The sequence below is a fragment of the Myiozetetes cayanensis genome, unplaced genomic scaffold, assembly GCF_022539395.1.
Source record: "Myiozetetes cayanensis isolate MyiCay16 unplaced genomic scaffold, myiCay2020 scf28, whole genome shotgun sequence".
Taxonomy (NCBI): Eukaryota; Metazoa; Chordata; class Aves; order Passeriformes; family Tyrannidae; genus Myiozetetes; species Myiozetetes cayanensis.
Window position 1 is genome coordinate 1 of NW_026087499.1, and position 19,857 is coordinate 19,857.

At 48.7% G+C, this 19,857-nt stretch overlaps 2 protein-coding genes and 1 long non-coding RNA gene across 20 annotated transcripts in view; 1 reads left to right on the top strand and 2 right to left on the bottom strand.

Annotated features, from left to right (window-relative positions):
• Positions 1 to 6: 6 nt before the first annotated feature.
• Positions 7 to 5,473, bottom strand: LOC126643893 (uncharacterized). The gene is made up of 3 exons (XR_007629826.1): positions 5,299 to 5,473; positions 3,254 to 3,374; positions 7 to 2,949 (listed from the first exon to the last, which is right to left on the bottom strand). It is a non-coding gene; the product is annotated as an uncharacterized LOC126643893 (long non-coding RNA).
• Positions 5,343 to 8,009, top strand: MRPS16 (mitochondrial ribosomal protein S16). The gene is made up of 3 exons (XM_050322649.1): positions 5,343 to 5,480; positions 5,566 to 5,826; positions 5,910 to 8,009. Exons 1-3 carry the CDS (start codon positions 5,468 to 5,470, stop codon positions 6,032 to 6,034), a joined length of 399 nt encoding a protein of 132 aa, XP_050178606.1. The 5' UTR covers positions 5,343 to 5,467; the 3' UTR covers positions 6,035 to 8,009.
• Positions 7,998 to 19,857, bottom strand: part of SLC45A1 (solute carrier family 45 member 1) — a 52,827-nt gene continuing 40,967 nt past the window's right edge. For 8 of the 18 annotated variants that reach the window (XM_050322625.1, XM_050322623.1, XM_050322627.1 and 5 more), the window contains 8 exons: positions 17,586 to 19,824; positions 16,533 to 16,625; positions 15,877 to 16,101; positions 14,116 to 14,849; positions 12,789 to 12,942; positions 11,523 to 11,699; positions 10,625 to 10,830; positions 7,998 to 10,552 (listed from right to left, as the gene is read on the bottom strand). In XM_050322625.1, coding sequence (XP_050178582.1) covers positions 10,271 to 10,552; positions 10,625 to 10,830; positions 11,523 to 11,699; positions 12,789 to 12,942; positions 14,116 to 14,849; positions 15,877 to 16,101; positions 16,533 to 16,625; positions 17,586 to 18,084 — 2,370 coding nt within the window. In that variant the 5' untranslated portion in view covers positions 18,085 to 19,824 and the 3' untranslated portion in view covers positions 7,998 to 10,270. Of the gene's footprint in view, positions 10,553 to 10,624; positions 10,831 to 11,522; positions 11,700 to 12,788; positions 12,943 to 14,115; positions 14,850 to 15,876; positions 16,102 to 16,532; positions 16,626 to 17,585; positions 19,850 to 19,857 lie in introns of all 18 variants that reach the window. The other 10 variants (XM_050322633.1, XM_050322638.1, XM_050322639.1 and 7 more) reach the window with 7 other exon arrangements.

Below are 19,857 nucleotides of genomic sequence, written 5' to 3' on the forward strand. Positions count from 1 at the left end.
ACCTGGTGTTGTGCCGACAGGCAGGGCACTCAAGGAAACAACTCACCGGTCATAGAATAATAGGAACAGTTTAAACAAAGACAATCCAACACATCGGATACAGATTTATGGGATGCAAAAGAAAATGAGCAAGGCATCAAATCCTGACTGCCCCGAGAGACAGAACTGTGGCTAAGCAGAAATCCCTCCCCCACGGCCCCCTCACGCTCCACCCCCAGCCCACAGGGCAGCTGGGCAGCCCCGGTGCAGCCGATCCCACAGTCTCAGGGACCTGCCACAATTCCTATGGGTGTGTCCATCCGCAGGGGAAGCTGCGGGGCAGCTCCAAGAGACTCCCGCTGGCCAGACTCTGACCAATAAAGCCGGCTTTAGGCCAGGCCTGGCACTGTCCAGCCATTGGGCAAGTTGGCCACCCCTGGAGCGCTGGCCAGGTGCCCTGGCAGGGACAAGGGTGGAGGGCACAGAACGGCTGCACACACCTGGCCTGCCTTTCTCCAGCAACACTCACACCAACTGCACACTTCAGCCAGGGCACCTGAGCACAGACAGCCTTCACCCTGTTCCTCAGGGGCAGCAGCCCCTGGGCAGCAATTCTCGGGGAACTTCTCATCCTTTCCCTTTGGTCCTTTGATCCCTGGTCAGGCCAGAGACATGCAAGAAACAACTTCTTGGGGTTGATACCATAGACAACAACTCCATATTGTTCATAAAATCAGTGTAATTACTATGATTAGTGGATGGAATAAAGTGTTCTAAAACTTCCTATCGGTGAGAATGCTGTAAATATGTCCCCCCAGAGGTGAGCAGTGAGTTGTTCTACCTGATGCCCAAAGGTCACCAATGGACCCCCTCTATTTACTGTTTGCATTTGGTGATCAGGTCAAGTCTTATGGAGCCACACTCGAGGGGGCCAGGTAAACATGCCCTGCCTGCCCTGCCCAGGGAAAGGGAACTGACCCCAGTGTTCCTCAGCACAAGGCAGCCCTTGGAAATATCCACTGCCCTTCCACAGTCAGGCACAGCAATAAGCACTCCACAAGGCTGCTGTGGCAGAGGACCAATCTGAAGCTCAGCTTTTCTCTGTACCACTTCACCTTGTTTGCCACCTCATCCTATCGTCAAAACTTGCTGTCCTTGCACCTTTTTAGGCTGACCATCAGTTGAAGAGGCCTCTGCTCCAGCACCCACAAGGGCCTGAGCCCTTTGACAAGATCCATTTTTCCAAGGAATTCAAAGCTCCACCTGAGGGCCATGGGCTTTTCTCACCCACCCTTGTGCTGGAGCTTGGCCTTCATCTCACTCTGCCTTCACTTCTTTCAGTGGCTGCACCATTTCCTGCCCTGCCTGGGCTGGAGCTCGGCATCCTGATCCCATCCCTGCCGGCCCCCGGTACCGCTGACTCAGCAATGGGGGGCCCTCCATTGCCAAGTGCACGGTCCCGTCGGGGCTCACGGGGGGAGCAGGAGGTCGAAGGGCTCCAGCCCTCCTGGGACAACCTTCCACCACTACAGCCAACAAAGGAGCCTCTCCAGCCCTGCCTCCGAAGGCATCCTGAACAAACCCAGCCCAGCTCCACGGGACAAACTGCTCCCTGTCTGCCCAGTCTAATCTGATCCCAGAGGCTCCCAGCTCATGCAGCCCAACTGCCCAGGAGATCACAGACTCTCTGGCCTTTGCTTTTAAACCTCTTCATAACACCAGGAAGTTCAGGCTGAGTAAAATCCTCCACCACATCAGGCCTGACGGGATAACCATCCGGGTCACCTTCCACTTTCCCTCCTGTTATTGGCTGTGCTTCAGCAAACACTTCACCCTCTGAACCACGCTCAAAAGCAGCTAAATCCCAAGCATCTCCATCCCAGTTTTTGGGATCCCAACCCATCCCTGCCTCTGCACTCACAGCATGCACTGGTTTACTTGACCACTTCGCTTCTCATATTTATATTGGGCTACCTGGAGAGTCACTTCTGCTACTGTTTGACAACTGTCCAACCTGGCCCTTCATAGGCCACAACCGTTTTCCTTAATTCCTTAATTCCAATCCCACACTCCTTTTGCAGTTGGAGCACCACTTTTATAACCCAGTTACAGTCCATTCCGGAGCTCCATGGCCAGGACAGACAGCTACACCTCTGATACTCTCAGGAATGCCTGAATCCATTCCAGGGACCTTGCTTTCAGCTCCCCAGCTTGGGGCACTTGGAGGAGCTCCCCGAAGAAGCCTTTCAGTGCGTGCCGGAGTCCTCCGAGTGTCCAAGCCCGGGGGGCAGCAACAGCACTGTCCCTCCAGGGGGGCTCAATCTGCCCCCGAAATGCAGGGGGATCCTGCCCGTGTCCCAGACTGCTCCGGGGATCTGAGGGCCTTCCCGAGAACATCTCGGTGCCGGCGTGAAGGCCCAGAGATCCCTGGGAACCATGGGAGAGCAGGCTGAGAGTCCCTGCTGGGGGTACAATTTGGCTGCCTCAAAACAGCTCGGCAAAGAAGCCTCTAAACTCAGCTGGTGAGTTTTAGAAGCCAGGCATTCCTTGCTGACAACACCCTGCAGTGATCCCAGCCCACCAGGGGTCCTGGCCATCAGCTCCCACACTGTACACAGAGGTGCCTCCACTGCAGATGATGGGAGGGCTCAGCATTCCGTGAGGGTTCATTTTGTTCCCTGCATTCCTGTTCCACGCTCAGGACATTCCCCAGCACTTACAACCATATACACTTACCCTGATAAGGTTTCTGAGGGGCTTCATCAAGGGGTTTACAAGGTCTTCTCTGTCTGGAGCATCCAAAGTTCTGAGTGCCTGCCCGAGGAACCTCAAGACAACTCACCTGCTGACAGAGGAACTCACCTGCTTGGCTGCTGCCTCAGTTCTCTTCTTCCTTGTTTCTTCACGTCACTGGGTTAGTCCCTTTCAATCCTCTGGCTCAGCTCTGTGCAGTTTCCATAAAACAGCCCCCTGCAAAAAGTATCAGCTCTTGTTACACCTCAAAACTCAGACAGCATCCCCCCTTTTTTCTTGACACTTGGATACGGAGGTTAGATAGCACCCCCCTGTCAAACTGCCTCCCTGCAAAAAAGGAGTAACGTTTCCTGGACACTTCACCCACAGTCAAGGTCTTTTGAAGCTGCTGTCATGCCACAAAACCTACTCAGGGTCCCTCCCAGCTTCTGTCTCTCCCTGGATTTAAAAGGCACATGCATATTCCACCTTCCAACAGCAAAACCCAGTTCCTCACTGGGAGTATAACCCCTGCTCTTACCAGTACAAACTCCCAGGCTCGGCACAGCTGTGGTCGCAGAGTAGCTTTCCAAGGTCCTCTCTCCCAGCAGGAAGTACAACTTGCCACGCTCCACCAGCAACAGGGGAAACCACGAGGAAGGCTGGAAATTGACACAGAACGAGCATTAAGTCAGCACCAAAAAACTGAGTTAGAGCAGCCTTTGCCTCATAACCACGCACTGGGAGAGGCTCTGGGATTTCAAACTTGACACACCCAGAAAACAACAGCCCCTCAAGCCTTGCCATGGCTCCCCCCAGGGCTTCCTGGCAGGTAATGGGCATAACCAGCCCCGCTGCCCAGCATAGCGCACAGCCAAACACAGCGCAGCTCCCCCGTTCCACGAGCACAGAGCACACGGCGCTCTCCCCCCAGCCCAGCACAGCACGGCCCCAAACACATCCCAGCTCCCCCGTTCCACGAGCACAGAGGACACGACGCTCTCCCCCCCGAGCACAGAGGACACGGTGCTCCCCCCCAGCCCAGCCCAGCCCAGCGCGGCCCCAAACACGGCCCAGCTCCCCCAATCCACGAGCACAGAGGACACGGCGCTCTCCCCCTAGGCCAGCACAGCGTGCAGCCAAACACACCCCAGCTCCCCTGTTCCACGAGTGCAGAGGACACAGCGCTCTCCTGCCAAGCACAGAGGACACAGTGCTCTCCCCCTGAGCACAGAGGACACGGTGCTCTCCCCCGAGCACAGAGGACACGGCGCTTTTTCCCCACAGCCCAGCATAGCGTGGCCCCAAACACCGCCCCGTTCCGCCGTTCCATGAGCACAGAGGACACGGCGCTTTCTTCCCCCCCCAGCCCAGCACAGCTCCCCTGTTCCACGAGCACAGAAGACACGGCGCTCTCCCCCCCAAGCACAGAGGACACGGCGCTCCACCCCCAGCCCAGCCCAGCACGGCCCCAAACATGCCCCAGCTCCCCTGTTCCACGAGCACAGAGGACACGGCACTCTCCCCCCCCCTGCAGCCCCAAACACGCCCCAGCTCCCCCATTCCATGAGCACAGAGGACACGGCACTCTCTCCCCAGCCCAGCACAGCACAGCCAAACACCACCCCAGCTCCCCCCTTCCACGAGCACAGAGGACACAGCGTTGTCCCCCCAGCCCAGCACACGTGGCCCCAAACACCCCCCAGCTCCCCCGTTCCACGAGCAGAGAGTACACGGCGCTCTCCCCAACCCAGCACAGCGCGGCCCCAAACACGCCCAGCTCCCCCATTCCACGAGCACAGAGGACACGGCGCTGTCCCCCCCCCCGACCAGCACAGCGGCCCCAGCTCAGCCCTCACGCTCAAAAAGCCGCAGCGGCACCGGCCCCACCCTCGGCCCCACCCTCAGCCCCCCCGCTCAGCCCTCCCGCTCAAACCGCCACAGCTGCGACGGCCCCGCCCGTCCTTGAATTGCGCGGGCCCGGCAGGGGCTGCCCAATCAGCACTCGAGCGCCTCCGTCCAATCGCAGCCCACGCTGTCCCTGCGGCCCCGCCCCGCCCGCTCTGCCCGCCCGGCCCGGCCCGGCCCCTCCGCGCGGCTCCCGCCGCCGCCGCAGCCCCGGCGGGCGGTGCTGGGGCCGGGGAAAGGTCGGGGGGAGCTCCGCGGTCACGTCCCGTCCGGGAGCTCTCCCGGGACAAGGGAAAGGGGGAGCGGCGGCGGAGCCTGCGGGGACAGCGGCGTTCTTGGAGACGGGCAGGGCGGGGCCGGGCGCCCAGGGGGCGGGGCCAGTGCGAGCCGGGGGGCGGGGCCAGCACCATGCCGCGGCGTTTGGCTCTGGGCTTTGGGGTTGTTTTGGGCTCGTTTTGGGTGCGGGTTTTGGGGGATTATGCACACTCTCCTGGGCTAGAGCCCCGCCCCAGCTCACTGCACCCTGCTGCGCTCCCCGCACCCCTTGCGCTGCTGCAGGGACATCCCCGGGGTGCTGCAGGACAGGCTGCACCGGGATGGCCCCGCCCGCTCTGCCCGCCCAACCCGGCACGGCCTCTCCGCGTGGCCCCACCCCCGTTCCCTCAGGGGCCGGTAGACCTGGTGTCCGAGTCTGACAGGTAGACCTGTTCTCTTTTAGGGGGTAGACCTGGTCTCTTTTAGGCGGGTAGATCTGGCGCGAGCCGAGGGGCGGGGCCGGCGCGAGGCGCGGGAACTGTAAACGGCCCCTATTGCATCATCACTCCGCGCCGAATAGTGGGCGGGAGTCATGGTGCAGCTCGGTGAGTCCCGAGCCCGTGAGCGGCCCCTGCGCGGCCCGTGACATGCAGTCCTGTGCGGCCCGTGACCACCTTGCTTTCTTCACAGGGAGCCGCCTCCTGAAAGGCTACCGTGGCGGGCACGTCGTGATCCGTTTCGCCCTCGGAGGCTGCGCCAACCGGCCTTTTTTCCGCATCGTGGCAGCGCACAGCAAGCGCGCCCGCGACGGGAAGTACCTGGAGCAGCTCGGCTGCCTCGACCCGCTGCCCAACGTCCACGGCGAGAGGGTGGCTGGGCTCAACCTGGAGCGGCTGCGCTACTGGCTGGGCTGCGGCGCGCAGCTCTCCCGGCCCGCCGAGAAGCTCCTGGGTAGGCCTGGGTCGGGCGCCTGGCGGCAGAGGGCGGGGAGGGGGTGGCCGGGAGCGGCCGCGTCTCACTACCTCTGTTGGCAGGTCTTGCGGGGTTCCTGCCGCTCCACCCCATGACGGTGACCGGTGCCGAGAGGCTGCGCCAGAGACGACAGCGAGAACAGCAGGCGGGCATTGCCTCTGCCGACAGGACCGGCGCCGGGCCCTGACAGACGTGCCGGCCGAGAGGCCCGGCCCTGGCCTGAGGAAGCATCTTGCCCTCTTAGTGTATGACCACATTAAAGTGTCATCTGCACACTCTACACTGTGCATCTGCTGCTTTCTAGAGACTCCGTTCTGAATCAAAGTTTATTGTGACCAAATTTGGTGCACAGAGATAAAAGAGGTTTTGCTGCTCTAATGCACATAGAGAACCGTTCCAGGAGACACATACAGCTTTTTCTAAAGGCATGCCATTGGCTCTAGCATCTCCCTCTCTGCAGCAATGGCATGGCTACTGCCAGTTTCCATTTGCCTGCTCTACTTGTCAAATGTTTTGACTCCTGGCTCTGATTTACTGTAACAGGACAGTCCAAGGGTTCAGGAGATGCCTGGCACAGAAAAATGGAAGTGCAGCTATATTTCTGTTTACTTTCTCCAGAGAGATTCTGGGCCTCTCCAGAGAGAAAAAGGGAAAGATTTCAGTCTCATTTTAAGAGAGATAGGGCACGCCTGAAGTTGAGCTATGAGTCTTACTCTTACATCACATATTTGACTCTCTTCCAAGAGGCAAAACGCCTGCCAAAGTCTCTCTCTTACCTTAGATGCACCTTCTGCTTCTTTGGGGTTTATTTTGGCACAACTCTAGCCTGTCCCAGCACTGCTGCCCTACAACTTTTGCTGTTGTCTGGGGTGTTGCAGCCTGAAATTTGCCAACCTAAATGTAGGCCCACTTTCACCAGCACCTTCCCCTCCACTGACCCTGCTACAGAAGCAGCAGTCTGGGGCAAAGGAATAGCCAATGGAAAGGTGCTGCAGCCGTTTCTCTAGTGAACATCAACAAAAACCTTCCCTGCAGGAAAGTGGGGCTAAATGAATCATTATGTCTTTACAACCACAGGTATGGAAAATGTTTATTTAGATAAATTAAACAGATGCTGGAGATCTCCCTTGGCATTTCAGTCCCAGTACTCATAGAATTCTCAATATGTTTACTGGACTTAATGCAATTCATTGGGTGTTATTACGGTAATGGCATCTAAAAGTTTCTCCTCTCTCCTAAGACTGTCTCCCTGTCTGAGGAAGGGAAAACAAATATCAAGAAAGCTACCTTTTACACAAATTCTTTCTTTTAATAAAATAAAGTGTATCTCCTATAGAGTACAAGATGACTAACTACTCATTTCTAGAAAATAAATTGACTAGAAAACTCTTTTGAATAGTTCCCAATATAGCTTTTCTTGATATATATATACAGTCATACAATTTTATTCTATTTGATTCTTGAGAAGACTCATTTTTTCCATTCAAAGATACAGCAGAAGTTCCTAAATCATTAGGTTGTCTTTTTTTGAGAGACACAGCAGAACTCGAGTGAACTGCAGACACATGCTGAAATGCTTACAGCTAGCTTCATTACAGACATGAGACAACAACTGATAAAGTGTTTTCCCTGTCAGTCTCCCCATTTTCCCGTCTTCTGTACATCTGTAACAAATACCTTAATGAGCATACACAAATAATTGCTGTAAAGCAGTCTTTAATGATACGGACTTATTCAGAGTTAACCTTTAGGTATCACTGAAAAACAGCACAGCATAACATCATTTTCCTGCCTAAACTTGTGCATCTCTTTTTCTAACCAGAAATTTTCAGATTTAGACAGAATATTTGAAGTGTTTGGATTCCAAAAGCTAGATACCACGTTGTAGCTCGCAGTTCAACAGGGATTGTATACAGTAATTTCTGTAAAATACAAAATGTATGACGAAGAGAATAAGCAAGTAATAACTTTTAAAGTTATTTCTATGGATTTGGTGCAACTCTACTTGATGGTGACAGGCCCCATTTTTTTTTCCAGATGCCACTAGTATACTGCTCAAAGACCCAAATTAACACAGAATGATGTTGACTTAAAAGTACTATGTATGTAACACTACTTTAATATATATGCAAAATAAAGTCCATATCCCATAAAATAAAAAATGTAATATATATTTTATCGGGTAATGCATATAGGCATAGCAAGAGTTTTATACCTATATAAACATCGTTCATAATATTTACAGATGATGGTAATGGAGACAAACATTATTATCAGATACACTGATTTAATCAATTCTGTGAACATTTTGAAGATTTTCACTTGTAACAAAGTGATCTGCTGCTCCAGCTACCTAGAAAAGGAAAGTGCTCACAATTCATTTAGTGCAATAAAGGCTACAAAACTTAAGAGGAAAAAACATTTTAAGACCTGATACCACATTAGCTAGTGGGACCAAACAAAGAAATAAAATAATTTTTGAGTTTAAAAGTTTGAGAAGGGAGAGAAATTAAGATGATAATGCAGACCAACAAGAAAAGAAAAATTTTCCAAAGTCAAGTCTTTTTACATTGTCAAAAATCAGAAGCACCAACAATTTCTCATGCTATTTTATTCCAGCTTTGTCCTGAACATTTTTGGAGACAGCTGTCCCATAATCAAGGAAATGGCACATCACAGATATTCCTGCAGATATGACAGTACGTAAGCCCAAATGAAATTAAAGATGAACATACTCATCAATATGATAATCCTTTACCTCTGAGTGCCTGACTTTGTAATCTTAATAGTATTCCTCCATTTAAGTCAATGCTGAGTAACATGAAACTTGCTTCTAAAATAAATTTTTTAAAAAGGAGGAACAGATGATAAAAAAGGAGGGGTTCTTACAAGTTGTGTATTATGCTTTCAGCACAGAAGTATAGTAAGCCACAACAGCTAAGGATTACACTAATTATTTCATCTTGGCATCATAGATCAAGCATCAGAATAAACTTAGGTGTACAATTAAGTACAACTCATTTAAAAGGAGTGACCCTCCCGTGACAACCCTTATTCAAGACCTAAAGACCAGATAAGCAAAAATAACCTTTACAGGGATGCCATGCACATGTAAACATCAAAGTGTCCATCAGCCTTGGTAAACATTGGCTGCCTACCCAAATACAGAAGCAGACTGATAGGGATTTTAGAAATAGTTTTAATTTTATTTCTGACTTAAAATTAACTCCTGGCCTTAACTAGAACTTTTACAAGTTCTCACATATTTACCACCTTCTAAAATCGGAATAATTAAGAAATCTCGCAGATAATGAAACCCAAAGCCCTTTTACTAGTTTTACTGAGATATGGAAGATGTAGTTCTAGCTGACAAGCACTTACTTGCTGGTCCCCATGCAGATTTTAAAATGTCACAAGGTAAAACTATATAAACAAAGATGATGTGATGAAGGCTTTCGTACAAATTATTTTTCTTAAATACTCAGCTTAGCTCTGAGACTAAGCTTCTACCCAAAAGAGGTTGATGGAAAAAGACCCTTCTCCCCACAGCTGGATTATGGACAACTCTCCATCCTCCTGCTAGGTCATCACAAACCCCTGTAGCCTTAATTAAAAGTCTAATGTGGAAGGAAATCTGCACATATTGGCAAACATTACCAAGGACCACAGCCAGGACCTAACAAGCAGGGTTTGGGAACCAGGCCATGCCACTTTCAGCCCACAGTGGTTTCTCGTAGCACTTGGTGGGAGCTCTGTGCAACCAGAAGTCCAACCATGGCACTTCACAGAGTACTTATACCACCCAAGCAGGACCAGTTGCTCTCAGCCTTTCCAAAGTTTTGGAAAGCACCCTCCAGAGCCCAGCCTACCACAGGCAGAGGCTGTAGGTTGGACCCACAGCTCCCAAAAGCTTCCCAAGAATCACCACTGCCCTTGGCGATGGAGGATCGGGCTCTGCCTGGCCATGAGATGGCACCTTCTGCCCACCAGACTGGCAGATCACTGTTCCGACAGTGGCAGTACCCACAGCGGTGTGTGCAGCCCAGCCCAGCCCAGCAGCTCTCTGCCACTCGAGAGACTGAGGTTGCCCTGCCCAGGTACCAGACTTCTAGGCCTCCTGCCTCATGCTGGACAATACCACTGGTTCCCCTGGGAATGACAGCACTACGAGGCAGCTCGAGGGAATGGTCCCACCACTTCCTGCTGCTGTGGCCCCAGGGGCACAGACAGGCCTTTGCCACCTCAGGGGAAGGACCTCACCTTCCCACAGGAAGGGGAAAGCTCAGCAAAGCCAGTGCAGACCTTTCTCGCAATGTGCCATGCCCACTGCTGCCATCCCAGGGGTGCACAAACCTGTTATGCCACAATAGGAAGGCTGACAGTGATGCAATGAGGCAGCAGAGGCTGTGGCAGCTTCTCCCATTTATTCATTCTGCGCATGGGGCAAGAGTGGACGCTGCTCCTCAGCAGGTGGCAGCTCCTCGGTGGGCAGCAGCTCGTAGGTGACGCAGAGGGAAGAGAAGAGACAGCCCAGGAAGGACACCAGGCTGGCGAAGTACATGGCACTGCTGGCACTGCCCACAGCCGCTGTCAGGGGCCCCATGGCCAGAGCCACGAGGATCTGTGCCAGGAAGTACTGGCAGCTCAGCAAGGAGATGTCAACGCCCATCCCACGTCGCATGCCCTCTGCCTGCAAGCTTACAAACTGCGGGGGACACAGACACAGTATAAGGGGGTGTCACAGGAATTTCTCTCCCCTCCCTGGCCCAAGGCTCACCTCACGGCTCTGGTAGTAGTCACAGAGCAGGGAGTAGGGCAATGTGCAGAGCGTAGCGAACAGAATGCCGTAGGTAGAGCACAGTGACAGCACCACATAGACATTTCTGGAGAGGGTGGCCAGGCCCGTGCCCAGCCCAAAGGCCAAATATGCCACAAAGTACAGCGTCCGTGTGCTGAACCGCTCCTCCAGCTTCTCCAGCATGGCTGCAAGAAAATGGAATGGCATTCTGGTTGAACTGCATCCCTCTCCGGTGCCAGCCGGTCAGTGCATCTGAGGCCTTGTAGTCCAGCAGTTAGGCAGCCACATCTCAGTGGCAACCATTATGCCTCTGAGTAATTGGTGGCTTGCATGTGAGCACCAAGGGCCCCTTCCAAATCCTGTTGCTCTGATGCAGCCTTTCTGCCCTATGTTCATGGAGGGTATGGCAGAGCTGAAGCCTAGCAGTGCCGATGTCCCAGAGGGGTACATAGGAATTGGTGGGGGTGGGGAGGCAGACGTATGGCACACATGACAAAGTGCTGGGGTGGTGCATGACACCTGAGCGCTCTGCTGGGGAAACACAGGCACTGAGTGCCTATGGCGGCTGCATGTATTTCTGGATTCAATGTACACTGAAAATGCTGCTTGTGAAAGGAACTACATACTAAGAAAGATGTGTTTTTATTGGATTGCTGACATCATCTACTGTCAATGCAGGCCAAGCTAACTAACATAATATAGTTATGTTAGTTATAACATAATACAGTTAACCATGAAAAAGAACACTCTGCTTCAGAACTTGTGCTGGTAGGCTATGTGCAACATAAACACCGAGCTACCTGTTGCAGAAACACAACTTTTAAGGGAAGTGTATATCTTTTCTCACAGCAGCAGTTAAGATGGTTGTACCAAGTACCTGAATAGAAAGCAGCACTGAATGCATAGATGCACATTCCCCAGCAGCCCATGGTGACCCCAGCGTTGTACTTCTGATACTCATCTGAGTTGTGAGGTGCTTTTGGATTCCCTTGAAACACTACTTCTCCCATGAAGTCAGTATAGAAAAGTAACATCCCCTCAAACGAAAGCCATCCTGAAAGAAGTGAGAAATAACCTATCAGGATTTCAGAGTATCCTTTCCCCTTGTAAGCCTGTATGGATGTTATCAGCTATGTTACAAAACACACCCAGTAATACACACAGCCACATTTATCTGAGATCACTGTTCCCCGTGCATTATGCTGCAATGTTTGTTAAAGACATTCAGGATTTTAAAGACCAAGATTTACCATCTGAATTCCAAAGTGGAATGCTAGAGGCTGAACAAAGGTCACAATGTACTGGTTTAGCAAGACAGAAAAATAGATGATGGCAGCCTGTGCTGCCTTCAGGACAGGACACAACTTCAGCTGACAAGACACAACGCTCAGTTTAACAGAGTTGTTTATCCCATAGTAATTTCAGGTTGCTGTTATTCTCCCATATAGAACTGGAAGGAGGGCCTCTTATATCATGGTTGCAGCCTCCAGAGTGCCTCTGACACAGTCAAAAAGTCTACTTAAAAATTGGTATCGAGGCCATGAACGCAGACAATCTCTTAATTCCTTTCATAGCCACTGAGTATTAACTACTTGGCATCTTCTGTCCAATTTTGTGTACACTGGATTGATTGCAAGCCCTTCCTAATCATCAGTCACACACTGGTTAAGAGTAAAGGTAACATTACTGGCTACAGGCACTTCTGCACTGCCACCTCCTCGTGGCCTGTTCTGGGACTCAGAAACATGCGCTGTCAAAGGGAGGAAAGCAAACGCTAGTCTCAGGTGTAAGCAGGGAAATGCAACTAATCTTGGCTTTCCGTTTGGTGTAAACGTTCTACTTAACAGATGCACTGATTTAGGCCACTGTTACTCCCTTTCTAGGAACACAGGCTTTACTGTTTCGTAGGGGTGTTTTGGTATTTTTCTTCCTTTCTCGGTGTTCTAAGAAACTAAGGGGATCAGAAGGTAACAGTATTGGTAACTGTATACAGAGCAAACTGTATATGGAACTGTATATGGAACAAATCAAGTCCTCCCTAGTTAGCAGCCATTGCAGCAACAGGCAAAATATTGAAAAAGATTCACCCGAGGTAGTGCAGAGCTACTTCCCTGTGAAGTAGAAGAGGGCACTTTCTGAATACCTAAGAAGTGGTTGATGCAGAGGTTACGAAGAGTCCTGGGCATCTGGCAGATGGTCGAACAAAGCAGTTTCACAGAGAGTGGTTGCTCAGAGGTCTCGTCTGATTCATTCAGCTCGCTTTCATACTTAACACCATTCAGCAAGATATTAGCAACCTGCACCATAAGAACTCCCAGGTCAACAAGCACAGTAAGAAAAACCCAAACATCCCCTAAGCAAATGTATGCAGTATTGCACACCTATCTGATCATCTGAAAGATAAACTCTGCTGCTGGAGTATGATGACTCAGAGATTAACTGTATTGGGCTAAACTGTAAGTTCAGCCTCGGAACAAGTGTTCAATGGCAGCACTGCCCTGCAGCTTTCACTATACTTGAAGCAGTACTCTTCACTTCACTAGGATACTTGGCAACTACATCCAGACTGTAGTATAAGGAATGGATAAATTCTACTGCATTTTATAGGAGCTGTACCCACATTTAGGTGAATTTGGATCCTGAAGTTATAGAGACACTGAGGAAGAAGAAGCTGGTTTTAATTGAAACACATTCTCATTGCTTGCTAACCTTGATGCTCAACCTCTACATGCACAGTAAGTAAAATCCTGGCCCTAACAAAGTCTGATCTCACAAATCAGGTCAAAGTACAGCAACAGCAACAACAAACCAACCAAACAAGAAAACAGCATCACCCCCCAAAAACCCCAAGCAAATCCCAAAACCAATCCAAAAAATAACAGAGGACAGTTTACCTCACCCCAGATCCTAAAAAATGATACATCATACAAAGGTCTCAGATATTCCAAGTTATCGCCAACAAGTGGAAGGAGAGGTCAAGTCTTATCCCTCAGTAAGGGAAACCTCACCCCTCACCTCCCTGATGGAACCAGATAATGACTGCCGTAAGGAGAAGCTCATGGGAGAATCCTGTCCCTGGCCCTATCTTGCAGGTCTTTCTGTGGAAAGGGAAGATATAGGCTCAATAAAAATGTGTCCTTTTCTGCTCTCGCATGGTAGCTCCCTTGGTGGTAAAGCAGGGATCAAAAATCCCAACCTACCTCTCACACATGATCTGATAAGAGTGGGACATTCCCGTTTCTGCCATCTTAACAAAGGCAGCTGACAGACTGCCAGTCATAATTCACATTCTACCCACTATTTTACTGATAAGAGTCATAGCAGGTGTGCTGTTTCCATAATGACTTATATGAACAAGCTGTTATGAGCAGTCTTTAATGAATAATTTGTGAACCACATGTTTAAAACTATATGAAGAGATTAATTATGCTCAGGTTTACATGATCGTATCATTGATTTCCTGCTCTTACCTGTTGGCTGAAGGTTACATTTCTTCTTCTGTTACTCTCTGTGCAGTGTCCTGTTGCGGTATCTGGAATGGTCAAGGTCTGAGGTCTTTTCAAGATCCCTGACGACCGTGGCTTTATTGCATCCAGTGAGCCCACTCTTAGTGAGTCGCTGTCAGGTGTTATGCTGCTCTCCCCTTGCTCCAGAACTCCATATTCTCCTTGGTAACAGCCATCAGGCACCTGAGGAAAGCTAACACTGACAGGCTGCCTGGCCAAACTAGCTGGAAGTGCTACATAACTATTGTGCCCGCCTGTAAAACAGTCTATAAGCACACTGTCAATGTTTGAAGTCCCAAATGATGATGCAAACTCATTTATTCCCGTCAAAGAATTGTCTCTGCTGACAAAACTCCCGTATTTTGGCGTGAGTGGGCTGATGGGGGAAACGGGACTTGAAAAACTTGCATGTAAGTGAGCTGAGTTATGAGAAGCAAAGTTTTCATTTACACCCTCCTCAAAGAAGAAAGGTGGAGAAGGAGGGAGAGGAAGACTTGGACTCTTCATCACCTTTTTCTTCCGGCTAAAGGACCTTAAGGGTCTTTCTGGAATGCTAATTAGAGTCAGCACAGTAGCAATAGCCAGTATAACTGAGGTGAAGAGATAGATGACGCGAAGTTGCCCTCCTACAGCTTTTCCAAAACTGGTTTTATCCCAGTGTATTCCTCCAACAACATAACCAAAGCCACCTCCAAGACCTGGTGGAAAAACAGAGCCAAGATTATCTTCCCTATGCAATCCCACAAGTCAATAGCAGCGTGGCATCATTTGTCTAATGATTCATGAGTGGAATCCAACATGTTATTTCTGTTTTACCATTCAACCTCTTTTCTCTTCAAATGCAGTAATAAACACAGTTACCTGTGCCACAGGGACAGTCTGGAGTACCAGCACGGTACAAAAAGAGGGAGAAAGTGCTGTAAAAGTGATGATACAAATAACTAAAAATAATACTTCTTTCTTTGCCAAGAACAAAACACCTTACCTTCAGATATTTCAGTCCGTAAACAGAAGTGTCCACCAGCCTTATGACAAGGCTCTGCAATCATTCAGCTAAGACTGTTTTCCTGAAAGTGAAAATCCATTTTCCTCACTCAGTTAGAGGAACGCAGATCTAACTGCATCCAAGACAGACTGAATCACTTCAGAAGCGAAGCAAGCTCATTAGTCAGCAATGTGTTGACAGCGTACAAAACTGCCACTGCATCGCTACTGATGAACATGGGAGTTGTGAGAGCACCAGGTACGTCTCTCACTCCATTCACATGGTGAGAGCCTTAAAACACTATCCTTTCTTACTTATGAACACATTCAAGAGTGTGAAATAGTTTCCTAGAACAGGGCAGTACAACTGAAGATGACAGCAGTGAGGGATCACAGCACCCAGTATATACTTTCCCTTCCAACAGAGCAATTAAAGGACACATATTCCACGCCTGTAGGAAGCTAAACCTCCTCCCTCAACGGATGATTTTGTTTTCATAGGAGTTATAAATTATGTGAGGGACCTTCAGATGAACAAACCAGTCTTGTTTGACTTGTGGTAGTTACAAAAGCCTTTTGCAGTAAGTAGAAGGTTTTTTCCGAAGTTAGTTAGTGCCATCTCCGCCACATTTGGTCATTATGTTTATACAGGAAAAGACCAGTGATTTAGACTCCGCTTTCTCACAGTAGGGTTTGTTTACTTAGGGTTAACATCACCCAGGCAGTACCAAGGAAGCATACCTGCTAACAAAGCGTGGATGTTGAGGCCCCTGTCTTGATCCACTGGGCTGCACACATCCATCATGTAGGCATGACTGGGATTGTCTGCTGAATCTGCACTGAAGTCCATGAGGACAACACCACAGACCGTAAGAATGATCCCCCATTTGTGGTTATTCTCAGTGTCAGATAAGGCACTCCCTATATCTTTGCCATTCAGCATAAGTGAGAGGCCAAGCAATGCTCCTGGGAATAAAACCAAATCAAAATCAGTCACTGCTTGTATGTAAAAGAAGCCTGCAGAGCTCCAGGCTCCAAAGGCATTATATTACCTGCACAGCTTTGTGGCAAGCACTAATTGCTCTTGTTCAGATCAACACAGCCTGGGAAATGAGCATGGCTTATAGGATACACAGTGTCTGAGCTTAACAAATGTCTCGAGTTTGTTTTGGCAAAAAAACCCCACATTCTTGAGCCTCAGAAACATCATCCCTTCAGACTCTGTGAAGCTTTTATGTATAGATCTCCAGTTGTGAAAGCATAACCTCGGTGTCACTCATCACCTTCTTCAGACCCACAATGCCCCACACTTCAGGGGCTAGTGCCACAGTGGATGTAACAGAAGAGAGATGCATAATGTTTACAACTGTTATGCCCATAGTTTCTAAAAGACACACCTACTGCTAAGACCAGAATGAAAGGTCTTCTTCTCCCATATCTTGATGTGCATCTGTCACTCCAGGCTCCCAACAAAGGCTGTAGCAAAAATCCTAGAAAAAAGGAATCACCAATAAATAGGATTTTTCTAAAAGCCTGTTTCAGAGAGGCCTTAAAAGGCAGTTAAAGGCAGGACACTATAGCACAGTGATATCCTCGGTCAGCACCAGTCATCTAGGGTCACACACAGCATCCTGCCTGGCATCCCCCAGGAAAGGGACTGAATAACATAATTTGCTGCTGCTCACTGATATGGTAGTTCACTCTGCATCAATAATAACGAGTTTGACACTTGGTGAAGAGTCAGAGTACAACAGTTATACATTCTCAAGCACTCTGTTCCTCACAAGCTATTTCATTTATCCCACATCAGATGGGAGATCCCCTGCAGGATTAGCTTGGAAGATAGCACGCAAATTTGTGAGTAGGAAAGGTGAACATATTAATCTGAGCCAGCCTGTTAGTAGAGGCCTATTTCTTCTTATGAAGAGTATCATGAGTACAAAAGCAGTAATGGATACACTCCCAGCCCTGCCTCCATGCTAAGGCATGTAATCCAATGCCCATAATAGCAGTGGTCGATGGTCTTTCACCACTGGAACACCTTATTTGTTTCAGGAAGTTAAACAGAACAGGGCAACCCAACTCTGCTTTTTTTTCACGCACCCATGGGAGCTGTCTCTGTACGCTTTTTTTCATAGGGACATAAATGGATACACTGATCCTCTTTTGCTATTTTTTAAATACGGGAACAGAACCACCAAAGCTTACCCTCACAAAAGCTTTAAGAGGTTGAGAAGCTATTAAAACAAAAAGATCTTTTGAGCACACTTGGCCTATTTCATGCAAGACACAGCAAGAATTACTCTCCAATTTGTTTGCCTAAAATTATGGCTAGTGCTTCTTAACCTCAACGGAATATACTTATGAACAGCTGAGGTAGAGAAAACAAAAAAATAACCCCCATGTAGTGGAAAAAATAAGAGGGAAGAAACAGTGTAAACCAAAGTTACCTAATATAGGGCTGATGAACCACACCATTCCATACAGTTGGTCTGGAAGCCCCATCTGAAGCAGCACAGGGGTAACATAGGCTGTTTCCATGGCATAACTGAATTCAAGCCCAAAGAGAATGCACCCATTGAACAGGAGCTCCAAGAAAGACCTCTGAGGCTGGAGATCCCCAAAGTCAGCCAAATCAACGGGACATGGAGTATTTGGTGGTGGTGGTGGCGAAGGGCGGATATGTTTTTTTCTTTTTGGATGTCTCTTGAAGTTGTTGGCCCGATGACTTATGTGCCGTGTGGCCAATCCAGAATAGCCTGGAACTGGTGACCTCCACACTTCCTGAGAAGCCATGCTTGTCAAGAGTGCAGCATCACTGACAGGGCTTGTTGCAGATGGTGGAATCATCAGGGGTAAGGGTCTGGAAGACAAATAGCTCAGAACACAATGGTTGAGTAAGAAAAACTTGCTTAATTTCTTTTGCTGAAGTTCAAGTAACTTCAGCATATGCTTCACATATGGAGTATGGCCTTTGTATTATTTACAACCTCCTCTTTCCATCTCTCAACACAAGGTGTTTTACGAGCACGTCTCCCCCGTCTTTGCACAAATGAGACACCAGAGATGCTATCTTGGTTACCTAGGCATTGCCAACCATCACCATAGATTGAAATATTTATAACAATTAACAGACATGTCACACTTCCCATAAGTTTCCATAACAGCAGTGGGTTTTTCTTTATCTAGAATTCACTTGAGTTAAATTCATTCAAGCTAAAAAGATACATCTCAACCTCACTCTAAGTTTACAATAAAACAAAGCTGTGGCTTGGCAGCAGATCCAGACCCCTGGTGCCACATGAAATCATTTTGGTATAAAACCCTTTCAGTACTGATCCTACCAATTCCTGCTGCCTATGCTGAGGCCAAGGCTTAATGCAAAACTTTTTTGCAATGTCCAATTTCAGTTTTCTTCCTATTTACATTTCTGAATTCAGCAGAGATATCTCTGTTGCAAGGACAGGGTCTGATCCTTAGGAACTGAATTTTCAAACTAATTCATGAGAAGAAAATATATACCCCACAAGCCACCCTCAGCACTGCTACTCCTCTTTCAGTGATTAATGGCATGCTGGACAGACTCCTTGGATCTCATCAGAGTCACTCCTATAGCCAAAGTGTGCACAGTGTGGTGGGTGAAACACCCAAATGGTTTCCAAAATAGCATCAGATAGATGCCAACAGACCAACTGCCTAAACAAAATCACATGAGATTTCTCGCCTCTTTTTGCCAGAAATGGAAACAGTTTATGACCTTTTCTTTATGCTTCCTTGCTCACAGATCAAAGGTTCCTGCTGCAAAAGAATGGCTCCACATCACCCCATAGTTCTTCAGAAAAATCCTCACAGCTGCACTCTAGTAAGCAAAACAAGTCTCTTATTTTTTTGATTGCAGTTCCCCAGGAGAAAAAACTCCCAGCTGTTCTACTACTTTGTACTGTACAGAACTCCCACAAATCTCACATTTTCTGCTTCTTCCTCTGGCACATTTCACACATTGGTCTTTCTTCCTGTAGCCCTCAGTCTAGACAAAGCCACTCTTTGTTGCATATCCCCAACTATTCTCAAACGCACAACTCCGTAAGCCCATGTTTAACATCACCCTGATGCAATAGTTGTTAAGCGTGGTGGATGATGCCCTACACAGACCAATCCCCAGCTCCACGCAGGCATCCAGAGACACACTGCACAACACAAAACACTGCACAATTCAAAACTAAATGCCAAGCAACTCACAGAAGACTGCAGTTGGGGTAACTTGAGTGCACTTGGGGCCTGAGGAGAAGATGGAAGGATGAGAGTGAGAAGATATCTACTGAAATATTGGTAACGTTGTATCAAGGGTTTCCTCAAGACTGCTCCTCTTCAGACCAAGATGCACATCACATAAGAGAGAACAGGCAGTTCATAATTGCAGCTACACACCTTGACAACCCCCGTCTCACACAGCACTAACAGCAAGCTGCATCTTGCTGGGGAAGCTCGTTAACCACTAAGTCCCCAATGCAGACCAACTGAAAAAAGTGTATGGAGACTTCATTAAGATGTCTGCACCAGCATTCCCCTTGACACTGTTTCTGCAACTTACTGTAAACTTCTTATGACCCATGTCTCTCACAGAGTACTTACTTTGCAGGAGTACCTTTATTAGCCTTCAGGACAAAGTAACTTCGTCACGGTGAGAATCTGTTAAAAATTAGAAGAGAGATACCTAAAAGA